Source organism: Moschus berezovskii, chromosome X (assembly GCF_049115385.1).
Source record: "Moschus berezovskii isolate FMDL1 chromosome X, NW_MosBer_1.0, whole genome shotgun sequence".
Taxonomy (NCBI): Eukaryota; Metazoa; Chordata; class Mammalia; order Artiodactyla; family Moschidae; genus Moschus; species Moschus berezovskii.
This window is the reverse complement of record NC_142488.1, coordinates 90,354,019-90,379,044: the sequence shown is the minus strand read 5'-3', so window position 1 is coordinate 90,379,044 and position 25,026 is coordinate 90,354,019. Positions and strand designations below refer to the sequence as shown.

The following is a 25,026-nucleotide window of genomic DNA, read 5'->3' as shown; positions in this document are numbered from 1 at the left end:
CAGGTAACATAAAGGGTCATGTGCCCAGGGTACCATGGGAACCTAGAGAGCAGGCAAGACAAGTGGGGATGCAACATTTGGTGATAGAGCAGGTATGCAGCTGAGATTCTCCAGGAAGAAAGTTTTCAATTAATCTTCTCAAGTCCTGTGCCTCCCCTCCAGGCAAGAACTGTCTGCCTAGTGGGAGAAAAACATTTAAATAACAATTTAGAAAGGAAAAGGAGCATTATTTTTTGTTTCACCTCAAGCTCATGTAACCTTTGAAATGAAAAACCAACAGGGTTACAGAAATCCAGAATTATGTTTTCAGGGTTTTTTTTCCCCCTTTTGTTTAAGTCAATCCTCCTCACAATGTAGAGACAAATAGGCTGTTAAACTTCCATTTTACAAATATAGAAACCAAGCATCATTTTAAAGGGCTGGTTATAAAAACTTTGCGGTGAAGGGGCCAGATCGTAAGTCTCAGAGGGAGCCTAGGTTTTGGTTTGGTTCTTCCAACTATTTTCCTGGCTTCTTCATTATAATCCAATTGTGAGCCTTGGAGATCACCTAGAATGTGTGGGTGCTAGAATAGATGACTCTAAGGGCACTTGGGTTGCTCACTCTTTAGTCCTAGTTTACTTTTTCACTCTACCGGCCAGTTAGTTACAGTGATTTGAGGACCCCTGTATTGACTCATTTCCAAATTTTGGGGAAAAATTTTTTTTAAAGATGTCTCTACCCTGCACTAGGGACTTCTCTGGTGGCTCAGTCAGTAAAGAATCCGCTTGTAATGAAGGAGACTCAGGTTCGATCCCTGAGTCCGGAAGATCCCCTAGAAAAGGAAATGGCTACCCATTCCAGTATTCTTGCCTGGGGAATTCCATGAACAGAGGAGCCTGGTGTGATACAGTCCATGGGGTGGCAGAGTCAGATACGACTTAGTGACTAAACCACCACCACCACCACTCTGCACTATTCTATCCTGCTCTTTTATCCTGATGACTGTTTTTTTACCCACTAACTTTACTTCATAAAACAAAACTATAATTCGGCCAAATTCTCATCCCTTGCCTTGTTAGGGTCAATAATGAAATGTGGATATCTTGCACAACAGTTATAGAGGAGAGGTCCAAGAGCTTTCCAGTCTAAGGAAACTCCAACTACCCTCTGGGTCCAAAAGGATGTGAAGGGTCTTGACCAGTAAAGTTTCTGCTTAGTTGCAGAGTGTATAATATTAATAAATGCTAAATCTGAATGCCTTCCTCATCTTCTCTTGATATTTGCTTCAGTAATATCAACTTTGAAACAAAATGCTGTCACACAAAACTCGGAAGAAATGATTAATTTTATTTTTCTCGATTTGAACATCAAATTTTACATGATAAAGCATGAATCAACCAGAAATTGATTTATCTTTTTAAAAATAAGATTTCTACTTGGCTTCAAAGAGAAATTATCCAGAATGACACAGATTTTTTTCCCTCACAAAATTACAGTGTTTAAAAGATTCTTCTCAGTGATGCTTCAAATTCTGTTAGTACTAAATTTAAGTTAAACTGTGTTTCATGTCAATGTATGACAAAACCAATACAATAATGTGAAGTAATTAGCCTCCAATTAAAATAAATAAAAAAATAAAATAAAAATGAGATGCAAATACTGTGGCAAAAAAATAAAATACTATATCATTTGCAAAGAAAAAAAATAGAGTATATTTCATAAAGCACTTTTAGGTTCACAGCAAAATTGAGCAGAAGTTACAAAAATTCCTCATATGCCCCCAGACCCTATTCATGTCTAGCCTCTCCCATTATCAACATCCTGCATGAGAGTGGTACATTTGTTACAATTGATGAGACACATCATTATCAGCCAGAATCCATAGTTTACATCAGGATTCACTCTTGGTGTTGTACATTCCATGGTTTTGTACAAGGTCAGATACAGTCCATGGGGTCACAAGAGTCAGACACGACTTAGTGACTAAACAACAGTAACAATATCAACATGTACCCACCAATATAATATCATACAAAGTAGTTTCACCCTAAAAATCCTCTGTGTTCCACAGGATCCCTCCTTTCCACCTAACCCCTGGCAACCATTGATCTTTTATTGTCTCCATAGTTTTGCCTTTTCTAGAGTGCCATTTAGTTGGAATTACCCAGCAATTAGTCTTTTCAGACTGACTTCTTTTACTTAGCAATATGGATTTAAGTTCCGTCCATTTCTTTCCATAACTTGGTAGCTCATTAGTTTTTAGCTGTGAAAAATATTCCATTGTCTAGATATACCAAAGTGTATTTATCTTTTCACCAACTGAAGGACATCATGGTTGTTTCCAAGTTATGGCAATTATGAATAAGTCTGCTATAAACATTCATGTGCAGAGTTTTGTGTGTAATATTCTTTTCAACTTCTTTGGGTAAATACCAAAGCATATGTTTACTGGATGATATGGTATAAGTAGGCTTAGTTTAGAAGAAACTGTCTTCCAAGGTTGTTGTCCAGTCACGTCTGACTCTTTGCTACCCCATTGAGATATACAGGAAAGCAGTTGTTTCATATATATTTATATCCTGCAGTCTTACTGTAATCACTTGTTTAGGAGTTTGTTGATTCCTTTAGATTTTGTACATATATTATTATCATGTATGAACAAAAGATAGTTTTATGTCTTTTTCCCAATCTGTATGCCTAATATTTTTTCCTTGTCTTGTGCATTAGCTAAAGCTTCTAGTACAGTGATGAGAGTGTCCTGCCTGTCTTGTTCCTTATCTCATGGAAAAGCTTTCAGCTTTGCAACGTTGAGTATGATGTTAGCTGTGGGCTTGTTAAATATGGTCTTTATTATGTTGAGTTACATTTATTCTATACCTAATTTGTTGAGAGTTTTTATCTTGAAAAAGATTTGAATTTTTTTAATGCTTTTATGCATCTATTGAGATGATCATGTGATTTTTATCCTTCATTTTGTTAATGAGGTGTATCATGTATTTATTTTTGTGTGTTGACCCATACTTGACTTTGTGTCCAAGCAGGTCTGTAAGACAGGCTGTAAGATGGGCTCCATTGCTGGCTGGGTTCTCTGGCCAGGCTTTCTGGTCAGGTAGGACTAGAGGTTATACTTAGCAGTAGGGTAGGGCTGTGAATCTATTTCTCTGCCCATAAAAAGGGTTTCACAGCCCATGTGGTTCACTGGCTGAGGACCAAAGTCAGGCAGAAATGCCAACTAAAGTACCTTGCTAGATGTGGCCACCAGTTTAGCTCTGCAGATGGTCAGAGTTACTGGCCAGGATGTCTGTTCCATCACCATTGTTAGCAAGATTGTAGTCTGCCTAGATCTGAGTGCTAATCTTTGAAAGCCCTGCTCCACTTTTCCATCTCGATCTGTCCCCCAATGGTCAAGCCCTGCAGATTTTCCCAGTGAGCCCTGTGAGGTGCAGCCCGTGTGAGTTTCCTGGAAAATTTCGTACAACACTGAGATGCTGGACATCCACCTTTTGTTAATTTTCACAGTGGAGAAATTGTAAGTCCAAGAGGTCCCTCTTGGTGCAGCACTTTATCAGCTTGAGAGAGAGGCGAAGTGATCAGAATGTAGTTGCTCCTCTCGCCTTTCTAATATGCAATGCTTCTCAGTCTCTGTGGTCCAAGGGAGACTTCAACCTCATCCCTCATTCCTGTGTTCTGGAATTTTCACAATGCTGTCTTGGCTATGGATGTTTGCTAGTGGGTCTTCTTGTGAGGGGGAAGGAAGTCAGGAATGATGTATATTGCAATCTGGATGACACCATTCCTCTAATTTTGTAATTAATAAATTGATTCAGGCCCTAAATCTCAATGCTTATAGTGAACTTACTGGGAAAACATTATTACACTTGGGTAGGCAAGTAAATCTACCAACTACAAGAGTACCCCATATTATATATTTAAGAAAGGCAGGGTAAAACGACTCCATTTTGGCAATCATTTTTCTCATATTTGTATGAGTATTCACTTAGAAGCTCTAGGTTTTTCATCTCCTGCCACACACCTCTCATCTGCTCCCACTCAATTTAGTACTTACACTGCCCAGGGTAGAGTCAGAACATTAATGAAAAGGATGGTTATCAGATGCAGCTGAACAATGGGAGTTATTGTCCAACACCAGCTTATCTGACAATGCTCGTGCTTTCCTTTAAGCCCTTTGAAATGGGCCTAATCTTGTAATTAATGCACAAATGCAGAGTTTGCTCAATTTATCATGGATATATAGTATCTTCCTCAAATTTGCAAGTGGCAGTACTAGAAGAGTAATGTGTTGTGTGAAGGGATTAGGATCCAAAGAGATCTGATGAGCAAATTTGAGCATATTGGCAACCAGGGTTGTTCCCCATGCAAGCAACTTGGGTCCAAAGGATCTGAGAAATGTCATTAGGAGAAGATTTAGAGGTACAGGAGCAGGCACACAATATCTATCTTCAAACACTGAAGCAGAGATTACCTGCTGTGTGAGTCTCCAGCATATTGTCCTAGGTCGATTTGATCAAAGCTACAGGGAGGCAGGTTCGGGCACAGTATAAGCAGCAGGTCACCAAAAGGTACTGAACAACTCTATAGGATAATTATTTCAAGCAAGAGGTTGGGTCTTGGTGGCCAACATGGTTTCTTCCAAGTCTCAAATCCTGCAGCAACACTAAGACCTATGATTGCATCATTTCATATCTACTATTTTGCTTGTGGAAGTTTATGCTCTAGCAAAGAAAACAGCTTCCAGTTCCCTTGGAGGGTAGTCCATTAGAAAGAAGTGGTAAGCCAATGCAGTATATTAATGCATATATATGGAATTTAGAAAGATGGTAACGATGACCCTATATGCAAGACAGCAAAAGAGACACAGAGATAAAGAACAGAGTCTGTGGGAGAAGGCAAGGGTAGGATGATTTGAAAGAATAGGATTGAAACGTGCATATTACTGTATATGAAATAGATCGCCAGTCCAGGTTCAATGCATGAGACAGGGCACTCAGGGCCAGTGCACTGGGACGACCCTGAGGGATGGGATGGTGAGGGAGGTGGGAGGGGGTTCAGGATGGGGGACACGTGTACACCCGTGGCTGATTCATATCGATATATGTCTAAAGCCACTACATTGTAAAGTAATTAGCCCCCAATTAAAATAATAAATTAAAAAAAAAAGAAAAGAGTGGTAAGATAACACGATGTTTCAAATAGGTCTGAACAGCATTATCCTTTACTTGTAGGAAAAGATACATACAGATGTACCTCATTTTATTGTGCTGGGTTTTTTGATGTTATTTTTTATTTCTGTGAATTGAAGGTTTGTGGCAACCTTGTGTAACAGCGTATGTTACCTCCATGTTTTTCCAATAGCATTTGCTCACTTTGTATCTTTGTGTCACACCTTGGTAATTGGTTCACTTCATTTCCTGGTACCACATTATAGTAATTCTTGCAATATTTCAAACTCTCCACTAGAAAAAAGATTATGACTCACTGAAGGCTCAGATGGTGACTAGCATTTTTTAGCAATAAAGTGTTTTTTTTTACTTAAGGTATATACATTGCTTTTTAGACATAATGCTATTACACACTTAATAGACTACAGTATAATTGTCCTCTGAAACATGCAGGAATTAGGGACACTAACCCCTGCACAGTCAAAAATCCATGTATAACTTTTGACTCCCCCAAAACTTAACTACTAATAGCCTACTGTGGACTGGAAGCCTTGCTGATAACAGTTGATTAAGACATATATTCTACATTATATTTACACACATTTTAATGCATTCAAGACATAGTGAATTAAAAAAATTTTTTGGATATTTCTAGGTTATGTGGTTTGTGAGTTTCTCAAATTATGGCAAATTTTAAAACATTTTCCCCACATATTTATTGAAAAAAAATCTAAGTGGACTCACAATTCAAACTCATAGTGTTCAAGGGTTGATTGTATAGTGTGAACATAACTTAAACATAACATATGCACTGGGAAACCAAAAACTTGTGACTCATTATATTGCAATATTTGTTTTATTGCAGTGGTCTGGAACCAAACTCACAATATCCCTAAGCTATGCCTGTAGTATGCCAGAGTATGGGTGATTATGCACCCAAAGGCTAATGCTTCTAATCGGTGGGATTATAAGTGACTGGTTTTTATAAACTGAAAGTGATAAAATACTGCATATGGGCAGGGATTGGGTCACTCCCATTTGCATGTATTCCTTGTTCTCACCATGAACACCAAAAATGACTGGTTCATAAGGCAGTGGATTCTGTTCAAAACAAGAAATAGACCAGAGGTTCAGTGCTGCAGCTCATCAGAAGATATTAGATTTTTGAGCTGATGTTCAACAGAAGATGTGATGTGCTTAGCAGTGGGTGTTAGTAAGTGTCTCTTGCCCCCTTCTCTATCCAGCCCCAGTCTTGGGGGTCTTCTCTTATTGAATTGAAAAACTCTTTCAGAAAACAAAAGAATTCAGTTTATTTTTTTAATTTATTTTAATTGGAGGCTAATCACTTTACAATATTGTAGTGGTTTTGCCATACATTGACATGAATCAGCCATGGGTTTACATGTGTTCCCCATCCTGAACCCCTCTCCCGCCTCCCTCCCCATCCCATCCCTCTGGGTCATCCCAGTGCACCAGGCCCGAGCATCCTGTATCACACATCGAAACTGGACTGGCGATTCGTTTCACATATGATAATATACATGTTTCAACACCATTCTTCCAAATCATCCCACCCTCGCCCTCTCCCAGAGTCCAAAAGACTGTTGTATACATCTGTGTCTCTTTTGTTGTCTCGCATACAGGGTTATCGTTACCATCTTTCTAAATTCCATATACATATGCGTTGCTGCTGCTGCTGCTAAGTCACTTCAGTCATGTCCGACTCTGTGTGACCCCATAGATGGAAGTCCACCAGGCTCCCCTGTCCCTGGGATTCTCCAGGCAAGAACACTGGAGTGGGTTGCCATTTCCTTCTCCAATGTGTGAAAGTGAAAAGTGAAAGTGAAGTCGCTCAGTCGTGTCCGACCCCTAGCGACCCCATGGACTGCAGCCCACCGGGCTCCTCCATCCATGGGATTTTCCAGGCAAGAGTACTGGAGTGGCTTGCCATTGCCTTCTCCGATACATATGCGTTAGTATACTGTATTGGTGTTTTTCTTTCTGACTTACTTCACTCTGTATAACAGGCTCCAGTTTCATCCACCTCATTAGAACTGATTCAAATGTATTCTTTTTAATGGCTGAGTAATATTAAATCCCAATCCTTATTTACCAGGTTTTCATTTCCTCATCTTCGAGATAAGAATACTAGTCCACATGACCTCCTCTTCCAAGGTTCTCAAATTCTGTGACTCCAACTATGGAAAAAAGCAAGTCATGACCACCGCACCTGGACAGAGAAGAGCCTTTTCCATGTGACTATTCTTCTAAAGTGGACTTCCTTCAATCAATTTTGTTTGCTTGAAGGGTACCCTTTTGTACTTTCAGTCCTTAGAAGACCACCAAGAATGGACCACCACAGGAGTCTCAACATAATGATTACATTTATTATTTTATTGCTAAGTAAGAAGCGAAATAAACGGTGAGAAGCTGCAAATGCTTGCCAATTTATGAAGATTATGGAACAATGAAGACATCCAGTATAAAAAGTTGCTTGTTCCTTAGGGAAGCAAGGACTACATGCACAAAGATCATCAATGGTGAGATTATTCCATCAGCCAGTTGATGGAAATGGAAAGTTTAAAAATGAAAGTAAAGGAACATTGGGATTCCCTGGTAACTCAGATGGTAAAGAATCCACCTGCAATGCAGGAAACCTGGGTTTGATCTCTGGGTTGGGAAGATCCCCTGGAGGAGGGCATGGCAACCCACTCCAGTATTCTTGCCTGGAGAACCCCCATGGACAGAGAAGCCTGGTGGGCAAAGAGTCAGACACGACTGAGCAACTAAGCACAGCACAGCAAGGGAACATTGGCTACTCCTGACCTCTTAACCAGGGGTTATGGATGAGCAGACATCAGAAAATAGTTTAAATCTCTACAAACACATAGGTTTACAAAAAACAAATCTAAAACCAAGACATGTAGGCAATGTTGAAATTTGTGTTTGGGAGGAGATCCTCATCTTATGATGCTTGAATATACTCTTTCTCTTGCTGGATAGCTGGGAAAAAGACAAACACAAACAATCATTAAAAGGGTATGTTCTTAAGATGAAGTTCAGTTTCTTCCAAGAGAGTTCTTTGCCACTTTGCCAAGTCACTGAAGGCTACCTTATCTGCTTTAAATTTAGAATGCTAAGGCACTAACTGCAAATCCTCAGTTGGGTGTGTGTGTGTGTGTGTTAACCACCTGAACATCAGAATCTACATCAGCTATCTTTTTCTCCATTTCAGAGATTGATTTATGCTGTTGCCGTTTTTTTTTTTTTCATAGAATGTTCTGAAACTGAGGAGCAAGTGAAGTATTTTCCTCAGATTTATCTATCACTATATAGTTAGGAAATTATACCCTTTCAGACAATTTTGATTAACTTATAAACTATCAAATAACAACAACAACAACATGACAAAAAGTGTCCCTCAATTTTGTGAATATACTTAGTTTCTCCATCAGGTTGTAAATCTCAAAGGCAAAACTGATCCCTCGAGTCCGGGAGCCCTGAGTGAACCGAATATCTAACCTTGTTCTCTGCCTCACTGTCAGGTACAGAAAGCCAAAACTGCAGAGCTTATATAGTTCTTCAGAAATGAGATCATGGAACTAAGTTGTTAGATGCAGAAAATTCCAAATAACCATATGAGTGACAAAACTAAGATTTTTTGAGTGCTAAGTATAATATTCCAAAATTGATTGCAATGTGAATTTTAGTGATTTTCTAACAAGAAAATAGTTTTTTATTCCCCCATTACTTCTTGAGTTTATCATGTAAAAACCATTTATAAAAGCCAGGTACTTAGACAACTATTTGATATTTTTATTTGTTGCATTAAATTCAGTGGCTACTTAATTATTGCTTACTCTGTGGCAAAATTTACTAGGAGAGTTTATTTACTGAACCTATGAGTGCTCACCAATGCTTTTCTTCACTAGAGCCACACCCCCACATCACCCCATGACTTACTTTCCTTTGAGGGGAGAGTATTTTTTTCTTCAGTATTAGTTTTCTTCAGTTTTGACTTGTCAAACTTCTCCACTTCAGACAAGTCTGGTTTATCACTCATCTTGGCTAAAAGAAAGACTGAAAAAAAATTTTTTTTTAACTTTACTGGCAAAACTCTTATCATACTAATGGATCACAACCCCAAGTTTAATATCAATATGGATTTTACCTTCTGATTTTCAACAAGAAAACAGCACACATCTTAGGAAAGTCATGTTTTTATCAAAATGCTTTTGAATTGCACATCATTACCCTATTTCCAATAGTCAGTAAAAACCACTGAATCAGGATGCACTCACTCTAAAACCCAGAGTTGATATGCCTGACTTTTTAAAAAATCACAAGCAAGGTCAGTTGGAGGTAGTGATAAAAGTACAAGAGCAAATAGAGATAGAAGAAAAAATGACTGGGCTTAACCAGCTAATGAATTTGTAACAGGAGATAGCACTATTTGAACACCTTCACCTTATATGGCATTTTTATTGGGGTTAGGGAGCAGCACACAATAAAGGGTGGCATAAGTTGTACTGCTTTTTTTTAAAGCAGAGACATTACTTTGCCAACAAAGGTCCATCTAGTCAAGGCTATGGTTTTTCCAGTGGTCATGTATGGATGTGAGAGTTGGACTATAAAGAAAGCTGAGCACCGAAGAAATGATGCTTTGAACTGTGGTGTTGGAGAAGACTCTTGAGAGTCCCTTGGACTGCAAGGAGATCCAACCAGTCCATCCTAAAAGAGATCAGTCCTGAATGTTCATTGGAAAGACTGATGTTGAAGCTGAAGCTCCAATACTTGGGCCACCTGATGGGAAGAACTGACTCATTTGAAAAGACCCTGATGCTGGTATTGAGAGCAGGAGGAGAAGGGGACGACAGAGGATGAGATGGTTGGCTGGCATCACCAACTCAGTGGGCATTAGTTTGAGTAAACTTCGGGAGTTGGTGATGGACAGGGAGGCCTGGCATGCTGCAGTCCACGGGGTCCCAAAGAGTCGGACACGACTGAGCCACTGAACTGAACTAAATTGTACTAGTTTCTTTCCATTTCATTTGCCCAAAGACAATAGATCAAGGTGCTGCAATAAGGGAAGGGGGAATTTAATCCCGTAATGACATGTCTCACAATAGCTCCTTGTGGGACTGGTTTGTAAATGCTGTAAGACAGCACGACTAATTATTATCAAACTAGGAATTTCAGCAGAATGGGATAAACCAAACACAGTTGATTTTTATTTCACTATGTTTTCTCCTCAGGAGGAGAGAGGAGGACATGAAGCTAGGAGGTGAGGTGCCCAGTGATTTTTCTGGGTTTGTCCAGAGGAGACAATAGGAGACCTCTGAGGCCGGAAAGCAGGGCTCTCCTGCGCATGTCTGGTCTCACCCAGTGGAATAAGGCATGTCTACTGGAGAAGGAAATGGCAACCCACTCCAGTGTTCTTGCCTGGAGAATCCCAGGGACGGGGGAGCCTGGTGGGCTGCCGTCTATGGGGTCGCACAGAGTCGGACACGACTGAAGCGACTTAGCAGCAGCAGCAGCAGCAGTGCCTAGACTGGAATGGAGAGGCCCCCAAACAGCCAGACGTCCCGAATATGCCTTCTTTCTGTCAGGGTCACCCTAGGACCCTCCTTGACAAGTGATTGGCAGCCAATCTCCAGAGGGCAGAAAATAGGGACTTCAAATAACAGGGCTGGGCAAATAAGCCACGTTGTTAGCAGCAATTTGCTTACATAAAATAACTATCATCATTGTTGGGAGCCCAGTCCAACCGAACAGTCACAGGAGCGGAGGGAGCAAAGGGCCAGCCCCAGAGTGCTCATTATGAGTTCCAAACTCCTCGTCCCCTCAGCATCGGACTTACAGCCGCATCGGACGGCCGCTCTTGGGGCTCCTGCCTCCGGACCGGCCAGGGACCGACCCGGGAAGGATCCGAATCCAGCTCAGAAGGCGGCGCTGCGAAGACAAAAGCGTGCATTCGCCAGGAGGCGCTGCTACAAATCACGCATCCCAACTTCCGCCCTTCCAATTCCTGCAGGCCGGATTCGCCAGCCCCGCAGCCACCACGCCCTCCTCTCACCATAGCCCTCTAGTTCTGGCGGGGCCGCACATCCTCACCCGAAGACTTGAAGACCAGAGAAAGGTAGACTGCTGCACCGACACCGCTTCACACTCTGGACAAGGTTAGCGTTACCGTGACGAGCTCCTGCAGTTATAAGTTGCGTGGCAAGCCGCGACCCCCAAGCCCGCCCCAACCATCTCCGATTGGTCAAGGAATCCTAGATCCGCCTCCTTGCCCCTCCCACCGCTTTAGCCTGGCAGGCCTGAGTCTACTATCTCTCCTTTTCTCAGGACCTCACCCCTGCAACCTGGTGTTAATAATGTCATACCAGATTCACTTCCCCAGTGAAAGTGAAAGTCACTCAGTCGTGTCCGACTCTTTGTGACCCCATGGACTATACAGTCCATGGAGTTCTCTAGGCTAGAATACTGGAATGGGTAGCCTTTCCCTTCTCCAGAGGATCTTTCCAACCCAGGGATCGAACCCAGGTCTCCCACATTGCAGGCAGATACTTTACCAGCTGAGTCACAAGGGAACCCCAAAAAGTGAAAGTGAAAATTGCTCAGTCGTGTCCGACTTTTATAGTCCATGGAATTCTCCAGGCCAGAATACTGGAGTGGGTAGCCTTATCCCTTCTCCAGGGGATCTTCCCGACCCAGGAATCTAACCGGGGTCTCCTGCACTGCAGGCGGATTCTTTACCAATTGAGCTATCAGGGTTTAATAATTTCATACCAGATTTGCCTCCCCAGGCCCCATTCAAACTCACTCTGATTCCTCCAGGGATTGATGGCTGGCCTACCTCCCCTGCTTCTCCCACTACGTCCATCCTGAGGGTCCACTTCCTTTCCTCCTAAGTATGCTCACTCCTCCATGATAATAGGGGCTTTACAATAATTAGATACATCTTACCCAGTTAGCTTTGTATCCGTCTGAAGCTCCAAGATCCAAGCTGAAGGAGCCTTAATCAGGTACTCCCTGCTTTTTATAGCCATAGGAGCTATACGTTGTGACAACCAAACAGTGATTTGGAAGCAATGTTCAGTGTTGTCTGTTCTAATTCTGCGAGGTCATGGAGGAGGGATGTTCATGAAGAGGGTGGGCGGTTTGGGGTCATTCACTCTCTCAGCTGAGCATTTCTGTGACAGTGGTGGCCTCCTATGTCAGTTTTATTTTCTGATTTTCAGCCACTGAACAGTCAGTTTAGGGTAATCCGAGAATCTGCTGAGGCTATTCATCTTGATTTTCTCCAATCCTGATCACTTTGCTTGATCCATAGTAGTTGCTTAGATAAATACCCATCTTTAGACTGAAGTAATAAGTCCAGAATAGAGCAGAATTTTTGGACAGCAGCACCACCCAGAGTCTATGTTGGGGAGAAAAGTGAGGCTCTGGTAATTACTTGGACGAACTCGGTCCTCAAGGTGATTTTCTGTATGTTCACCCAGAACCTTAGAGTGTTAGGATAAAATGGAGATAGGACTATATCTTCAGCTTGTACTCCATATTTTCTATATGGCTCTTGTATGGTGGTAGAGATCTATATAGATCATCACTCTCTCCTCAAGGATTTCTCAGACCTCCTCCACATCTCTTCATTTATTTTTCTATGCTCTTGTAGCATGGGGTGCGAACTTGAGAATTTTGTATGTTTGTTGGGTGAACTTGTAAAGCAGAAAAACAAGCTCATTCAACAAATGACATTCACTGAGTACCTACAATGTCCCAGGCATTAAATATAATAAACACCAGTGTTTCTGCCACTCTGATTTGGATGTTGTTGATATTTAGGTATATTTACTTTTTTTTAAGGAATAAAAACATTACAGAAAAATTCAGGTTTTCTTGACCTTCACTCCATTTCCACTCCCCTCTCACTTTCCCAGGGGTACTCCTATCCTGAATGTGATATGTAGTTTCTAGCCAAGTTTTCTATCATTATAGATTTCTATGATCTGTTTCCAGGAGCAACATGGACACTATTTTTGTCCAGTGCTCCAGGTGTAAGACTGAATTTCCACATCTTTTGGGTTGACAGGAAACCCCAGACAGGCACCTCCCCACTTCCTGCCCCAAACTTTAAAGTCTATCTTAAATCTATCCATCTCAAATCCTCAGAATTCCTCTCACGTCCACCCTTTCATGTTTCCATACAAATTGTAAAATTTTTCATGCTTGTTCTGTGAAAAAGTCATTGATAATTTAATTTTAAATCTGTAGGTTGCTTTGGTAGTATATTCATTTTTACAATATTTATTCTCAATTTTTCACCACTGAGAATGATGTTTGCTATGGGTTTGTTGTATATGGCCTTTATTATGTTGAAATAGGTTCCCAAGAATGTTTTAAGAATAAGAAATATAACAGCATGGTCCAGCTGCTGGAAAGGTAACTGATTACAATGAAATAAATATAATGAAATGTTTTTGGTTAAGATATATGTGTGTGTGTGTGTGTTTATACACACAGGTTGGCACTGATACAAGTTGGGAAGATTATATACCAAAATATTAGTGGTATTTATCAGTGTTAGGATATAGTATATGTGTGTGTGTGCCAGTCATTCAGTCATGTCTGATTCTTTGTGACCCCATGGACTGTAGCCCAACAGGCTTCTCTGTCCATGGAATTCTCCAGGCAAGAATACTGGAGTAGGTAACCATCCCCTTCTCCAGGGTATCTTCCTGACCCAGGGATCAAATTCAGGTCTCCTGAATTGCAGGCAGATTCTTTACCATCTGAGCCACCAGGGATGCCCCAGGATATTCTATACTTTTTCTAATAATTTTTCTTATATTTACTATTTTTTCTACTATGAGCATATATAACTTAGGTAATAAAAAATAAGTTAAAGGATTGGGAAAATAAACATTCCCAGAAAGTTCAATAGAAAAAAAAAATTGCGGTAGAAAAGAAGTTGAATTATTTTCAGAACAAAGTATATTTCTAAAGCAACATATGAATTCAGTTAAGAGTATGATCATGAGAACTATCTCATTGTTCTTTGTTTCTTCCAATGGAAGGGGCAAAATCAGGGACCACCCTAAAACAAAAATGATGCCTAAAAATAGAAAGCCTATCTCCCATAATCATTATTTTTAGCAGTTATCATTTTTGCTCTTTAGATGTTTCTTGAGTATCAAGAATGCTGTTTCACATCATGCTTTTATGTGGATTCAGATACAGTCTCCTCAGTGAAAAGCAACATAATCTGTAATAGTATTAGCGGTATCTTTACAGCATTTATTATGGATTTACCCAGTAAAATAGATTATGACTCTCACAGGAGAATGTGTAGTTAAGGACATCTTGGAAGCTTGTTCTTCAAATCTGGAGGATAAGCCATCTACCCTCATTAAAGCCATTTTAGAATTGGAAATTGCTAAGCCAACAAATGGGCCTTTTTCACTGTCTTTTACTAACATGGTGGCTCATCTTAGAGTCAGTCCAAGGGACTCTCAAGAGTCTTCTCCAACACCACAGTTGCCAACATGATTGATGAGAAATAGTATATCATTGTAATTATAATTTGCACTTCTGTTATTGTCAGTGAGGTGAAACATTTTCTCGTATATTTGAGAAACATTGTCTTTTGATGAACAATGTTCTACCATTTTTCTACTGGGTTGCTGGGCATTTGTCTTTTCTTTATGAATTCATAGAGGTTTGCTGTATATTAAGGAGTTTAGTAAGGTACAGTTTCAAGTATGAAAAGAAGACAGAAAAGGATAAAAAACTCTTATCAAATGTGTCCCCCCAAATGTTCATTGCAATACATGTTATTAAGATACTCCAGATTTTCTTTCCAAAATATATTAAAACAAATTCTTTGCTTCCTTCCTCCACTGAAAATTAGAGAGCGTCTTTAGTGTGGCAGACTCTAGGCAAAGCCTTTGGTTTACAGACATCAAAGTGAAAAGTGAAGGTGTTAGTCGCTCAGTCCTATCGGACTCTGTGATTCCACGGATTGTAGCCCACCAGGCTCATCTGTCCATGGAATTATTCCAGCAAGAATACTGGAGTGGGTAGCCATTCCCTTCTGCCAGGGACTTTCCTGACTCAGGGATTGAATCCGGGTCTCCTGCATCGCAGGCAGGTTCTTTACCATCTGAGCCACCAGGGAAAGACAAAGACAAACCTAGAGACAGGTCTTGATCTACAAACAGTAGAAGATATCATGAAATTCTCATGACTAAATGGCCCCTCACTTGTTTCAACTTGAAAAGAATGTATATATTCAGGGAGAATGAGCAATGCATTCATTAGGCAGGACACAGTGGTGAGAGAAGAGGAGGAGTCAGGAGAGCAGTTAAAGGATCTGCCATGAGAACCTCTGGGGTGGTCTGGCCTCAAACTGCTTCTCTTTTCCTCCTTTTCTGATATTTCCTCTACCTCACCTGACTTTTTATGCTGGCAATATGGTTGGTGTAAGAAGGCCTTAATAACATCTGAGAAAAGAAGTGAAAGACAAAGGAGAAAAGGAAAGATATACCCATCTGAATGCAGAGTTCCAAGAAGCAAGGAGAGATAAGAAAGTCTTCTTAACAGAACAATGCAAAGAAATAGAGGGAAAAAAATAGAATGGGGAAGACGAGAGATCTCTTCAAGAAAATCAGAGATACCAAGGGAACATTTCATGCAAAGATGAGCGCAATAAAGGACAGAAATGGTATGGGCCTAACAGAAGCAAAATAGATTAAGAAAGGTGTCAAGAATACACAGAAGAACTGTACAAAAAAGGTCTTAATTACCTGGATAACCAGGATAGTGTGATCACTCATCTACAGCCAGACATCCTGGAGTGTGAAGTCAAGTGGGCATCAGGAAGCATTACTACAAACAAAGCTAGTGGAGATGATGGAATTCCAGCTGAGCTATTTCAAATCCTAAAAGAGGATGCTGTTAAAGTACTTCACTCAATATGCCAGCAAATTTGGAAAACTCAGCAGTGGCCACAGGACTGGAAAAGGTCCGTTTTCATTCCAATTCCAGAGGAGGGCAATGCCAAAGAATGTTCAAACTACCTCACAATTTCACTGATTTCACATGCTAGCAAGGTAATGCTCAAAATCCTTCAAGCTAGGCTTCAATAGTACATGAACAGAGAACATACAGATATTCAAGCTGGTTTAGAAAAGGCAGAGGAATCAGAGATCAAATTGCCAACATCATTTGGAGCATCAAAAAAGCAAGGTAATTCCACAAAAACATCTACTTCTGCTTCATTGACTACACTGAAGTCTTTGACTGTGTGGATCACAACAAACTGAAAAATTCTTAAAGAGATGGGAATACCAGACAACCTTATGTGTCTCCTAACAAACCTGTATGCAGGTCAAGAAGTAACAGTTAGAACCGAACATGAAACAACAGACTGGTTCCAAATAAGAAAAGGAGTGCGTCAAGGCTGTATATTGTCACCCTGCTTATTTAACTTCTATGCACAGTACATTATGAGAAACGCTGGACTGGAGGAAGCACAAGCTGGAATCAAGATTGCCAGGAGAAAGATCAATAACCTCAGAAATGCAGATGACACCACCCTTATGGCAGAAAGTGAAGAAGAACTAAAGAGCCTCTTGATGAAAGTGAAAGAGGAGAGTGAAAAAGTTGGCTTAAAGCTCAACATTCAGAAAACTAAGATCATGGCATCCGGTCCCATCACTTCATGGCACATAGATGGGGAAACAGTGGAATTAGTAGCTGACTTTATTTTTCTGTGCTCCAATATCACTGCAGATGGTGATTGCAGCCATGAAATTAAAAGACGCCTGCTCCTTGGAAGGAAAGTTATGAGCAACCTAGATAGCATATTAAAAAGCAGAGGTCTGTCTAGTCAAGGTTATGGTTTTTCCAGTGTTCATGTATGGATCTGAGCGTTGGACTATAAAGAAAGCTGATCACCGAAGAATTGATGCTTTTGAACTGTGGTGCTGGAGAAGACTCTTGAGAGTCCCTTGGACTGAAAGGAGATCCAACCAGTCCATCCTAAAGGAGATCAGTCCTGGGTGTTCATTGGAAGGACTGATGTTGAAGCTGACACTCCAATACTTTGGCCACATGATGCAAAGAGCTGACTCACTTGAAAAATACCCTGATGCTGGGAAACATTGAGGGCAGGAGGAGAAGGGGACGACAGAGGTTAAGATGGTTGGGTGGCATCACCGACTCAATGGACATGGGTTTGGGTGGACTGTGGGAGTTGGTGATGCTGCGGTTCAGGGGGTCGCAAAGAGTCAGACACGACTGAGCAACTGAACTGAACTTTCATGGAAGGGCTTCTCTCAAGGAAGGGACGCATAGTTTCGGCATAGACGAGAATTTACCTTCCTGTGTCTGTCTTGGGCCTGTCGGTCCTGAGCCTCTTTCCCAACCTTTACCCACACCCCTAACCCCACCCAGAGCTGCGGACCTCGGACTTCGGAGAGCGGAATGCGTAAAAACTACATTTTGGTATCTGCCTCATCAGGTCAGAGCTGGTTCACTGACGCCACGTCCCGAAACCGTACACATTTCAGTTCAGGGGAAAAGACTGTAGGTTTGCGGTAGGGGAGCTCTCTAAGAGAAAGGAACTAATACCAGATCCTTCCGTTTAGTCGGCTTCCCACCGACCAGCGAGGGTTTCTCTGTATCCAAACCCCGTCACCGCCCACTCCAGCAGCCTAAACAGCCAGGGGGGCGGGACCGGGCGCCGGAAGAGGAAGGAGCGGCGCTTTGCAAAGCGTGGGATCACTCCGCTTCCGTGAGGCCGGATCCCCTTCAACTCCCCTCCAGCCGCTCTGGTTGTTTGTCAGTGTTGTTTCTTGGGAGGAGGCGAGACAAAGTCTGCGGAGGAAATGGTGGCTGTTAAAGAGTTACTAGGAGCGGGTCCCTGAGGTGTCCTGGGGACAAGAAGAAGGAAATACCACAAAGTGACACTCGTATGCCAATTGCGGTCCTTCATCTGATAAAGTAGGTATCTCGTCCTGAGTCCCAGGTGCCGGGCCAGTCTCCAAACAGTCGGCGCCATTGTCTCAGGTCCTTGAGCTCATCCGACTGTCTGTTCCTCTTTCGTAGGTGTCTGGACCCCCTCGAGGCAAAGAAATGAGAAAACTTCTCATCCAAGCGGAGCAGGCCAATGAAGAGCCGGGCACTGCTTGGGAGTGTGGATACGGGTGTCAGAGGTGAACGTGGGCGATGTGACTTAGTCCTGGGGCGCACAGGGTTGGTGAGAGGGAAAGAGGGACAGGGGTCATTTGCGTGGCACACAATGATAAATGAATGATCTGCCTCTTGCTAGCTTGGCTTCCAGACACTGCACCCCGCCACCATGTTTGGGGAAAGGAGTGTAGAAGCGGCCTCTAGTGGAGGAATGGTGGATTACAGTAATAGGAGGAGGTGCTCCTGCTGTCAGTGAGAGCAGTTGTCTAGAGAGCCCTGGGAGGGAGAGTGTGAAAAGAGGTTGTAAGTGTTTGATAATCAAGGCCCTGGATTAGAAGAGAGTCTCCTGCCCTGATTACTAGGCTGAGTATTAATAACCAAGTTTCTCCCACTGTCTTTTCATTGGGTCATTGAGTGTGTATCATGCCTTTATTTGTGTAGGTCTGTTTCTACGTTTGTGGTACTCCATGTTTCTGTAAACATGATCTGTAGGGGGCAGTGAACCTCAAAAGGAGGAGTAAGAAAAAGAAAATTGGCATAACTCTGTAGACAGGGCAGTGCTTCAGTGTGGTAGGTGGCTAGGACTAGAGCAGGTAGGGAACTAGGGGTAACTTGGCATCTCCTTTCTGACGGCTTTCCAAACCATCCTCCCTTTTCTATAGTGTTGAAGAAAATGATAGGCTTTGGGAAGAAGAAGGAAACATAAGAACATGAAAATAATACTTTTCATTGATGTCCAAAACAACTTCAATGGTTTGAGCATTCCATCCTTACTATCAGCAGCACAGTCTTGCAGTGATTTTTGAGTTGTCTCTGCAAGGGAATTGTCAGGCAGAATGGAGCAGAGGGAGGAGAGGAAGAAAGATAAATTTTTGGCAGTCAGGTATTTGTATCCAGAAAGGATCAGTGTCCTAGGTGTTGATCTCTACCAAGGACTCAATCTCCACTGTCTTCTGTGTCTGTATTTATTTATTTATCTCTGCACTTGTGAGTCTGTGTGTAGATCTGTCTTTAGGTTTGCGGACCTCTCAGTTGTGAAGACTTGAAATGGGAACCCAACTTGAAGGTTGGAAATAATGAGGAAGAGAAATGGGCCCTGTATCTGTTTAAATTGGTGTGAGGGTAGAGTGAGTGAGGCTAGGGAGTTATCTGTCTCTTCTGTTTTGCCAGTTTACTAACCCGTTTGGTTTTCTGCCAATTTAGGTGGAAGCCTTCCTAAGGTTTAGGGGTATAGAAGGGTAATACCTGCTTTTGTTACTTCCCACTTGGTTTTCCTAGTCCAGTTCTGAAACAGGGAAATGTTAGGGCAGTCTCTAAAGAGGAATATGATGGGAAGCAGGGAGGAGGAATGGTACTGAATGAAGCAGAGCAATGGGGGAAAGGGACCAGAAGGAGGGAAACACTAGACAAACTACGAATGTAGGGACCAGGGACCAAGGTCAGTCTACCAAGAGATCAGTTCGCATATCCTCCTGTTTATTTGTCCATGATCTGCCTTTAGGTCTGCTGTGAGTCTTGTCATCACTGGAAACAAGGAAAGGAGGAGGAAATTACTGCAGATCAGTGAAGGTTTGTGTGTGTGGAGACTTCCTCAGTAGACATGTAGGATGAAGTAGTGGAGATCTGCTTGGGTGCAGCAGAGGTAGAGAGTCAGCCTAGGGATTCTTCAGCCTCTCTTACTCCCATCCAACTTTTCCACTCTCCATGCTCCTGTTTTGTGTCTGGAAAAAAGATTGATTTTACCTGCAATAGTAGGGAACATGAAATGGAGGAAGAGTTTGCTAATTATCTGCCTTTTACACTTAGCACTGAATTTCCATACTTTTCTATTTCCATGTTGTGCTAATCAACATGGAAAAAATTTGGAAAAAGACTCAAAGCCCCATTTCCTTCCTCCACTCCTAGGTCCAACTTCAGTGGCAGATCTGGTGGCCGTGGAGTGGCTGAAGACCACCACCCTCCACAGGGCTGTGCTCAGGCACACAGCCATCCTTCCCTTCCCTGAGTGAGCTTCCTCTGCACGTTGTTTATATCACTGGCAGAGCCTGTAGTTCGAAAGGGGGCTGAGTGACAACTGGACTTTGTATGAAAACACCAACCTGGGAGAGACCTTCAGTCAAGGCTGAGACGGGTTGGGGATATATAACTTGGCCTTGCCTGTAACTTGGATCGTCACTGACTTCGGTGCTGAGGCAAGGGCAGAGGAGGGCCTGGGGCTGGCCTGAAAGCTGGCATCCGTGGCCCTGCCAACACTAAAGCCAAGGCTAAGATCCACGCCAAGGCAGTGGCTGAGGCAGAACTGAAAACAGGACTGGTGACCCAGGCCAAGGCTGGGGATGGAGCAGTGGCCAGGACACAGTGACCTACACTGAGGCCATGGCTATGACAAGGCAAGTGAGCAAGATGGAATCTAAGACTAGAGTCATGGCTGAGACCAAGGCAACCCCCCTGACAGAACCTAGTGTAGTGTCCCAGACCAAGTCAAAGGCCATGCCTATGTCCCGGCTCAGTGCTGTGACCAATTATAAAGTGAAGGCTGGTGCTGGAAGTGAAGCCAATATCGGTTCCAAAGACAACATTGGGTCCAGGTCCCAGAGAAGGAGCGAGGCCAGCATCAAGTTGAAGGCTGGGGACAGAGCTGGTACTGTAACTCAGTTTGGTGACGAGGATGAAGAAAATGTTTGTTCTTGGTTTTGGACTGGAGAAGAGCCTAGTGTAGGATCCTGGTTTTGGCCTAAAGAAGACAACCCATTTCAAGTGTATAAGCCTCCAGCTAAGATCCTGGAAAAGCCCAAGCTTACACCCAAACCTGAACTTACTATAAAGCAAAAAGCAAAAGCATGGTCAAGGGCCAGGTTTTGTGTCCTAGTTCCGGTAGATGGAGGGGAGCAATCCTTACCTCCAGGAGGGAATTGGACTCTGGTTGATACCTTGATTGAAACTCCTCTAGGGATTCGACCTCTGACCAAGATCCCACCCTATAATGGGCCTTACTTTCAGACCTTAGCTGAGCTCAAAACGCAGGTTAAGTATAGGGAAAAGTATAGGCCCAATCCAAAAACCTGTCGCTGCAAATCACATGTTTTTAGTTTAGAGCCTAAAGAGTTTGATAAACTTGTTGCCCTACTTAAGTTAACTAGGGATCCTTTCATTCATGAAATAGCTACAATGATAATGGGTATCAGTCCTGCTTATCCATTTACCCAAGATATAATTCATAATGTAGGTATTACAGTTATGATTGAAAACTTGGTCAATAATCCCAATGTTAAAGAACACCCTAGAACTTTAAATATGGTGGATGACAACTCTGAGTCTTTTGGAGAACCACAAACAGAGTTGTACATAAATCAAGTTTGTAAGGACATAATCTCTTATCCTTTGAACTCCACTGAGCAACTGGCTGGACTAAAATTATTAGTGCAGCTGGGTGTAAAGTTTGAGTACCACCATATAATTGTCAATTACAGTCCAGATTTCCTCACTTTGTTAAACAAGGGAAGTGTCAAAACCAAGTTTTATGTTTTAAAAGTATATTTGCAGTTGTCTAAAAATCAAGCTAATACAAGAGAACTGATCAGTGCCAAAGTGTTGTCATCATTGGTTGCACCCTTTAACAAAAATGAGTCAAAGGCCAATATTCTTAATATCATTGAAATATTTGAGAATATAAATTTCCAATTTAAAAAGAAGGTGAAGCTATTTACCAAGGAAGAGTTCACTAAATATGAACTTATTTCCATATTTCAGGGAGCAAAAGAGTTTGGTCAGAAACTACAAGACTTAGCAGAGCACAGTGATCCTGAGGTGAGAGATAAAGTTATAAGGTTAATGCTCAAACTCTGAATAACTGTATGTTCTCACAAAACCTTTAGCAGTTTTTCTGGTGTTGTAATATGAAACCAATGCAACTTATAAGTTCAGTATTTATGCTATCTATGCTGATTGAAGGAGCCAATTTTATGGATACCAAATGATCTTGAGAGCTTGAATGTTTGTTGATATTCTGTGTGCTATATAGATGTTCAGATATTTTTAGTATTTTTGCAATATGATCTGATAATGAATCTAGTCATCCTGAGTAAGTTATACTTCTGTGCTTTATATTAACATAAGTGTATTCATTTAATACTTCAATTACATGTGAATAAAGTTGCATGCTAAAACTGGTGAAAACATTGTCCTAGTTCTTCAGTTGAAGTCTAGTCAGAGGGATAAAGCACAAATAACAGGATTATAAAGAGCACTGTCTGTGTCTGTAGCGGGGTACAAACAACAAGTTTATGTTGACAGATCTTTTAGTTTCAACATGTTCAAGAAGGAGAATCACTCTGTACACAAGAAGACAAGACTGTGCTACTAGCTGACATCTGGGCAGATCTGGAAAAAGGGGTGAAGACGTAGACTTTAGGAGTAAAGGAACACAGATGCTTTCATTCCAGTCTGAGTCTCAGAACTTGTGCTTAGCCTTTCACATGTGATGTCTCATCAGGAAGATTTTTAACCTTCAAGAAAATTCCTGGTTCTCATCCCCAACTAGCAAAGCCATGGTAGTGTGGTTCTAAAAGGACCCAGTCTCACTGTGTCCTCACCATCCAGGTGCCCATCTTTGGGGTACCAAGTTTACTGCTTCGTCTGAGGCTCCCTCCCTCTGTATTCCTGGGTCTCAGAGGAGTGCCTTTCTAAGGTCTAACCACAGAAATTGCTTCATGGTTAATCTCATTTGCCCCATCTTTATGACTGTTTGCTCTCATATTTGCTTTTGTTTGCTAACCAATGCTTTGGACTTGGTGATTTACACCTATACTTGATGACAGTGCCCTGTTTATGCTGATCCCTTTTGATCAGAGCTCAGCTCTATGAGACAGCCACAGGGTACCAAAGTCCTTTTGGAGTGTGTGGTTAGGAGGAAATTAATTCCCCTAATCCCACTATTTTATTTGTACAATTTACAGAGCTGAAGCCATGTTGTCTATACTACCTCAGCTCCTCCTGTTTATACCTAACAGAACCTAGGTTCTGGTTAAGAGTTTGTGGCATAGAATGCTAGAGTTTAGATTGGGATCTGGGGTCCCCTTTGCCTCTCCTACCTTCTATCTCCTTTGCTGTTATCATCCTCTTTCCTTAACTGCCAGCATTGGAAAATTGAGTATTGGAAAATGCAGTGTACAAATACTGGTCTTCCTATTGAACTTCCTCTCCTTACTTTTTATGTGTTTGAGGGGAAGGCCTAAACTGAAAAATCTCTACAAGATGTCATGCGCCCCTAGTTTTAGCAATTACATTTAATTTCTATTAAGGTCAAATCTGAATCTATCTTTTGTATATCTAGGAGTTGAAATGAAGGACAGCCACATATGTGCATTAAGGGTGAAAAAATGCAGGCCGGCTTTTTGCAACATACAGTTGCAACTTAGATGATGTTTGAAGTTCTTTATAACTTGCTTTTAATCCACCAAACTCCCATAGCCTGGAGTTGCATCTGTGGGTGCTGCCTTAAGAATTGGGAATCTTCACGGAACTGTTGGACCAGACCCTTTGGAAGTATTCTGTGTCTCAAATGCCCTATGGAGCACACACTTAGCTGTAGAATTTTCCATCCCCTAAAGAGAATGGTGAGTGTAGGGTGTGTAGGTGTATCAAAGCAAGAAGCTGATGGTTTCTCCTTGGGTGGGAACTATGGAAGGCAGAATCAGTTTCCAAATTGTTCCTGGGGTGTACTTGAAGTCAAAACCCCATTGCTCATCTCTTGTTTCATCTCCTTTCCTGGAAAAATAATTCAAGCAAACCCATGTAGTATCAGGGCTGATCCAGATATTACTTATCTCGGTATGTTGCTGGCTGGGGGTCAAAACCAGTGTAGATTTCTCATCTTCCCTGTCATTAAGTAAAACAAGAACTCTTCCTGCAATGCAACTGGATCATTAGCATTTACTGACCCTTTGCTGTGCCCTTAATTTTAAAAGAGGAACTTTCAGAGGAAATCCATCTACATATCACCAGATTCCCTAGCAAGGCTTTCAAGGCACAATATCCTTCAGTATCTTTCCGCTGTCTGCATTTTATGCCACTACGTGACCTGCATTCAACCTATAGGGGACTTCAGGTTCTCTGAAACACCTTAGGTGAGAAATCCTGGTCCACAACTAACAGTTCATCCCTCAGTGAACCAGTGACCAAGGACAAAAAAGCTTTTAGAGAAGAGGCACACTCTCATCCTTCAGTTTTCATAACATAATTTCTTCTGAGTCAAAAACCAGTCTGATAGGAAAAACAAAAACTTCTGTGGCTGTCATCCCTTGGTATATAAATCTCAAGTGGATAAAAGACCAAAGGAAATGACTCAAAGGTTATACCTTTTCCACTTGAGATTCCTGTTAAAGTAATGTGATTTTTCTGGTATACCAAGAACAGTGGTAGGAACTTTTATGATTTACATAAATCCATTAATGTCATTATATATGTAGTAAAGTTTTGAAATATAATATTAAAATTTCCAAAGATAGCCTAGATGAACAACACAGTTAATTCCCTCTCTCCATTCTGCAAGAAATATGGCTCCATTGTCCAGAAAAAATATTTTCTTTTTGGGGACTGTTGTGGCCACTCCTCAGAGATGAAATACATTATCACTCCAGATTTTGTTCAGATGCCAGTATTGATAATG

The 25,026-nt window shown here is 41.7% G+C and overlaps 3 protein-coding genes across 7 annotated transcripts in view; 2 read left to right on the top strand and 1 right to left on the bottom strand.

The window, feature by feature from the left end:
- Positions 1 to 6,539: 6,539 nt before the first annotated feature.
- Positions 6,540 to 11,403, bottom strand: TMSB15A (thymosin beta 15A). Of its 3 annotated transcripts, none has more exons than XM_088833540.1 (4): positions 11,277 to 11,403; positions 11,023 to 11,114; positions 9,126 to 9,242; positions 6,540 to 8,165 (listed from the first exon to the last, which is right to left on the bottom strand). In XM_088833540.1, exons 3-4 carry the CDS (start codon positions 9,223 to 9,225, stop codon positions 8,128 to 8,130), a joined length of 138 nt encoding a protein of 45 aa, XP_088689666.1. In that variant the 5' UTR covers positions 9,226 to 9,242; positions 11,023 to 11,114; positions 11,277 to 11,403; the 3' UTR covers positions 6,540 to 8,127. The 3 variants fall into 3 exon arrangements, with proteins under 3 accessions (XP_088689666.1, XP_088689665.1, XP_088689667.1); XM_088833539.1 differs by having other exon boundaries at positions 11,239 to 11,390; XM_088833541.1 differs by lacking the exon at positions 11,023 to 11,114.
- A 6,905-nt stretch (positions 11,404 to 18,308) lies between these two features.
- The window catches only part of GPRASP2 (G protein-coupled receptor associated sorting protein 2), a 92,363-nt gene continuing 85,645 nt past the window's right edge, over positions 18,309 to 25,026 (top strand). For 2 of the 3 annotated variants that reach the window (XM_088834039.1, XM_088834038.1), the window contains exons 1-2: positions 20,723 to 20,749; positions 22,110 to 22,166. The gene's annotated coding sequence lies outside the window, so the exon portion shown is untranslated. Of the gene's footprint in view, positions 18,383 to 20,722; positions 20,750 to 22,109; positions 22,167 to 25,026 lie in introns of those variants that run through there. The other variant, XM_088834040.1, reaches the window with a different exon arrangement.
- Positions 20,736 to 23,082, top strand: ARMCX5 (armadillo repeat containing X-linked 5). Its single transcript, XM_088834042.1, has one exon. The coding sequence runs from the start codon at positions 20,736 to 20,738 to the stop codon at positions 22,203 to 22,205; it is 1,470 nt and encodes a 489-aa protein (XP_088690168.1). The 3' UTR covers positions 22,206 to 23,082.

Bases quoted from the DNA above. Each gene is read 5' to 3' on its own strand.
- TMSB15A (XM_088833540.1), bottom strand. From the start codon at position 9,225: ATGAGTGATAAACCAGACTTGTCTGAAGTGGAGAAGTTTGACAAGTCA. The intron at 8,166-9,125 runs GTAAGTCATGGG...TCTTTTTCCCAG, and splicing joins TACTCTCCCCTCAAAGGAAA to CTATCCAGCAAGAGAAAGAG.
- ARMCX5 (XM_088834042.1), top strand. From the start codon at position 20,736: ATGGCTATGACAAGGCAAGTGAGCAAGATGGAATCTAAGACTAGAGTC.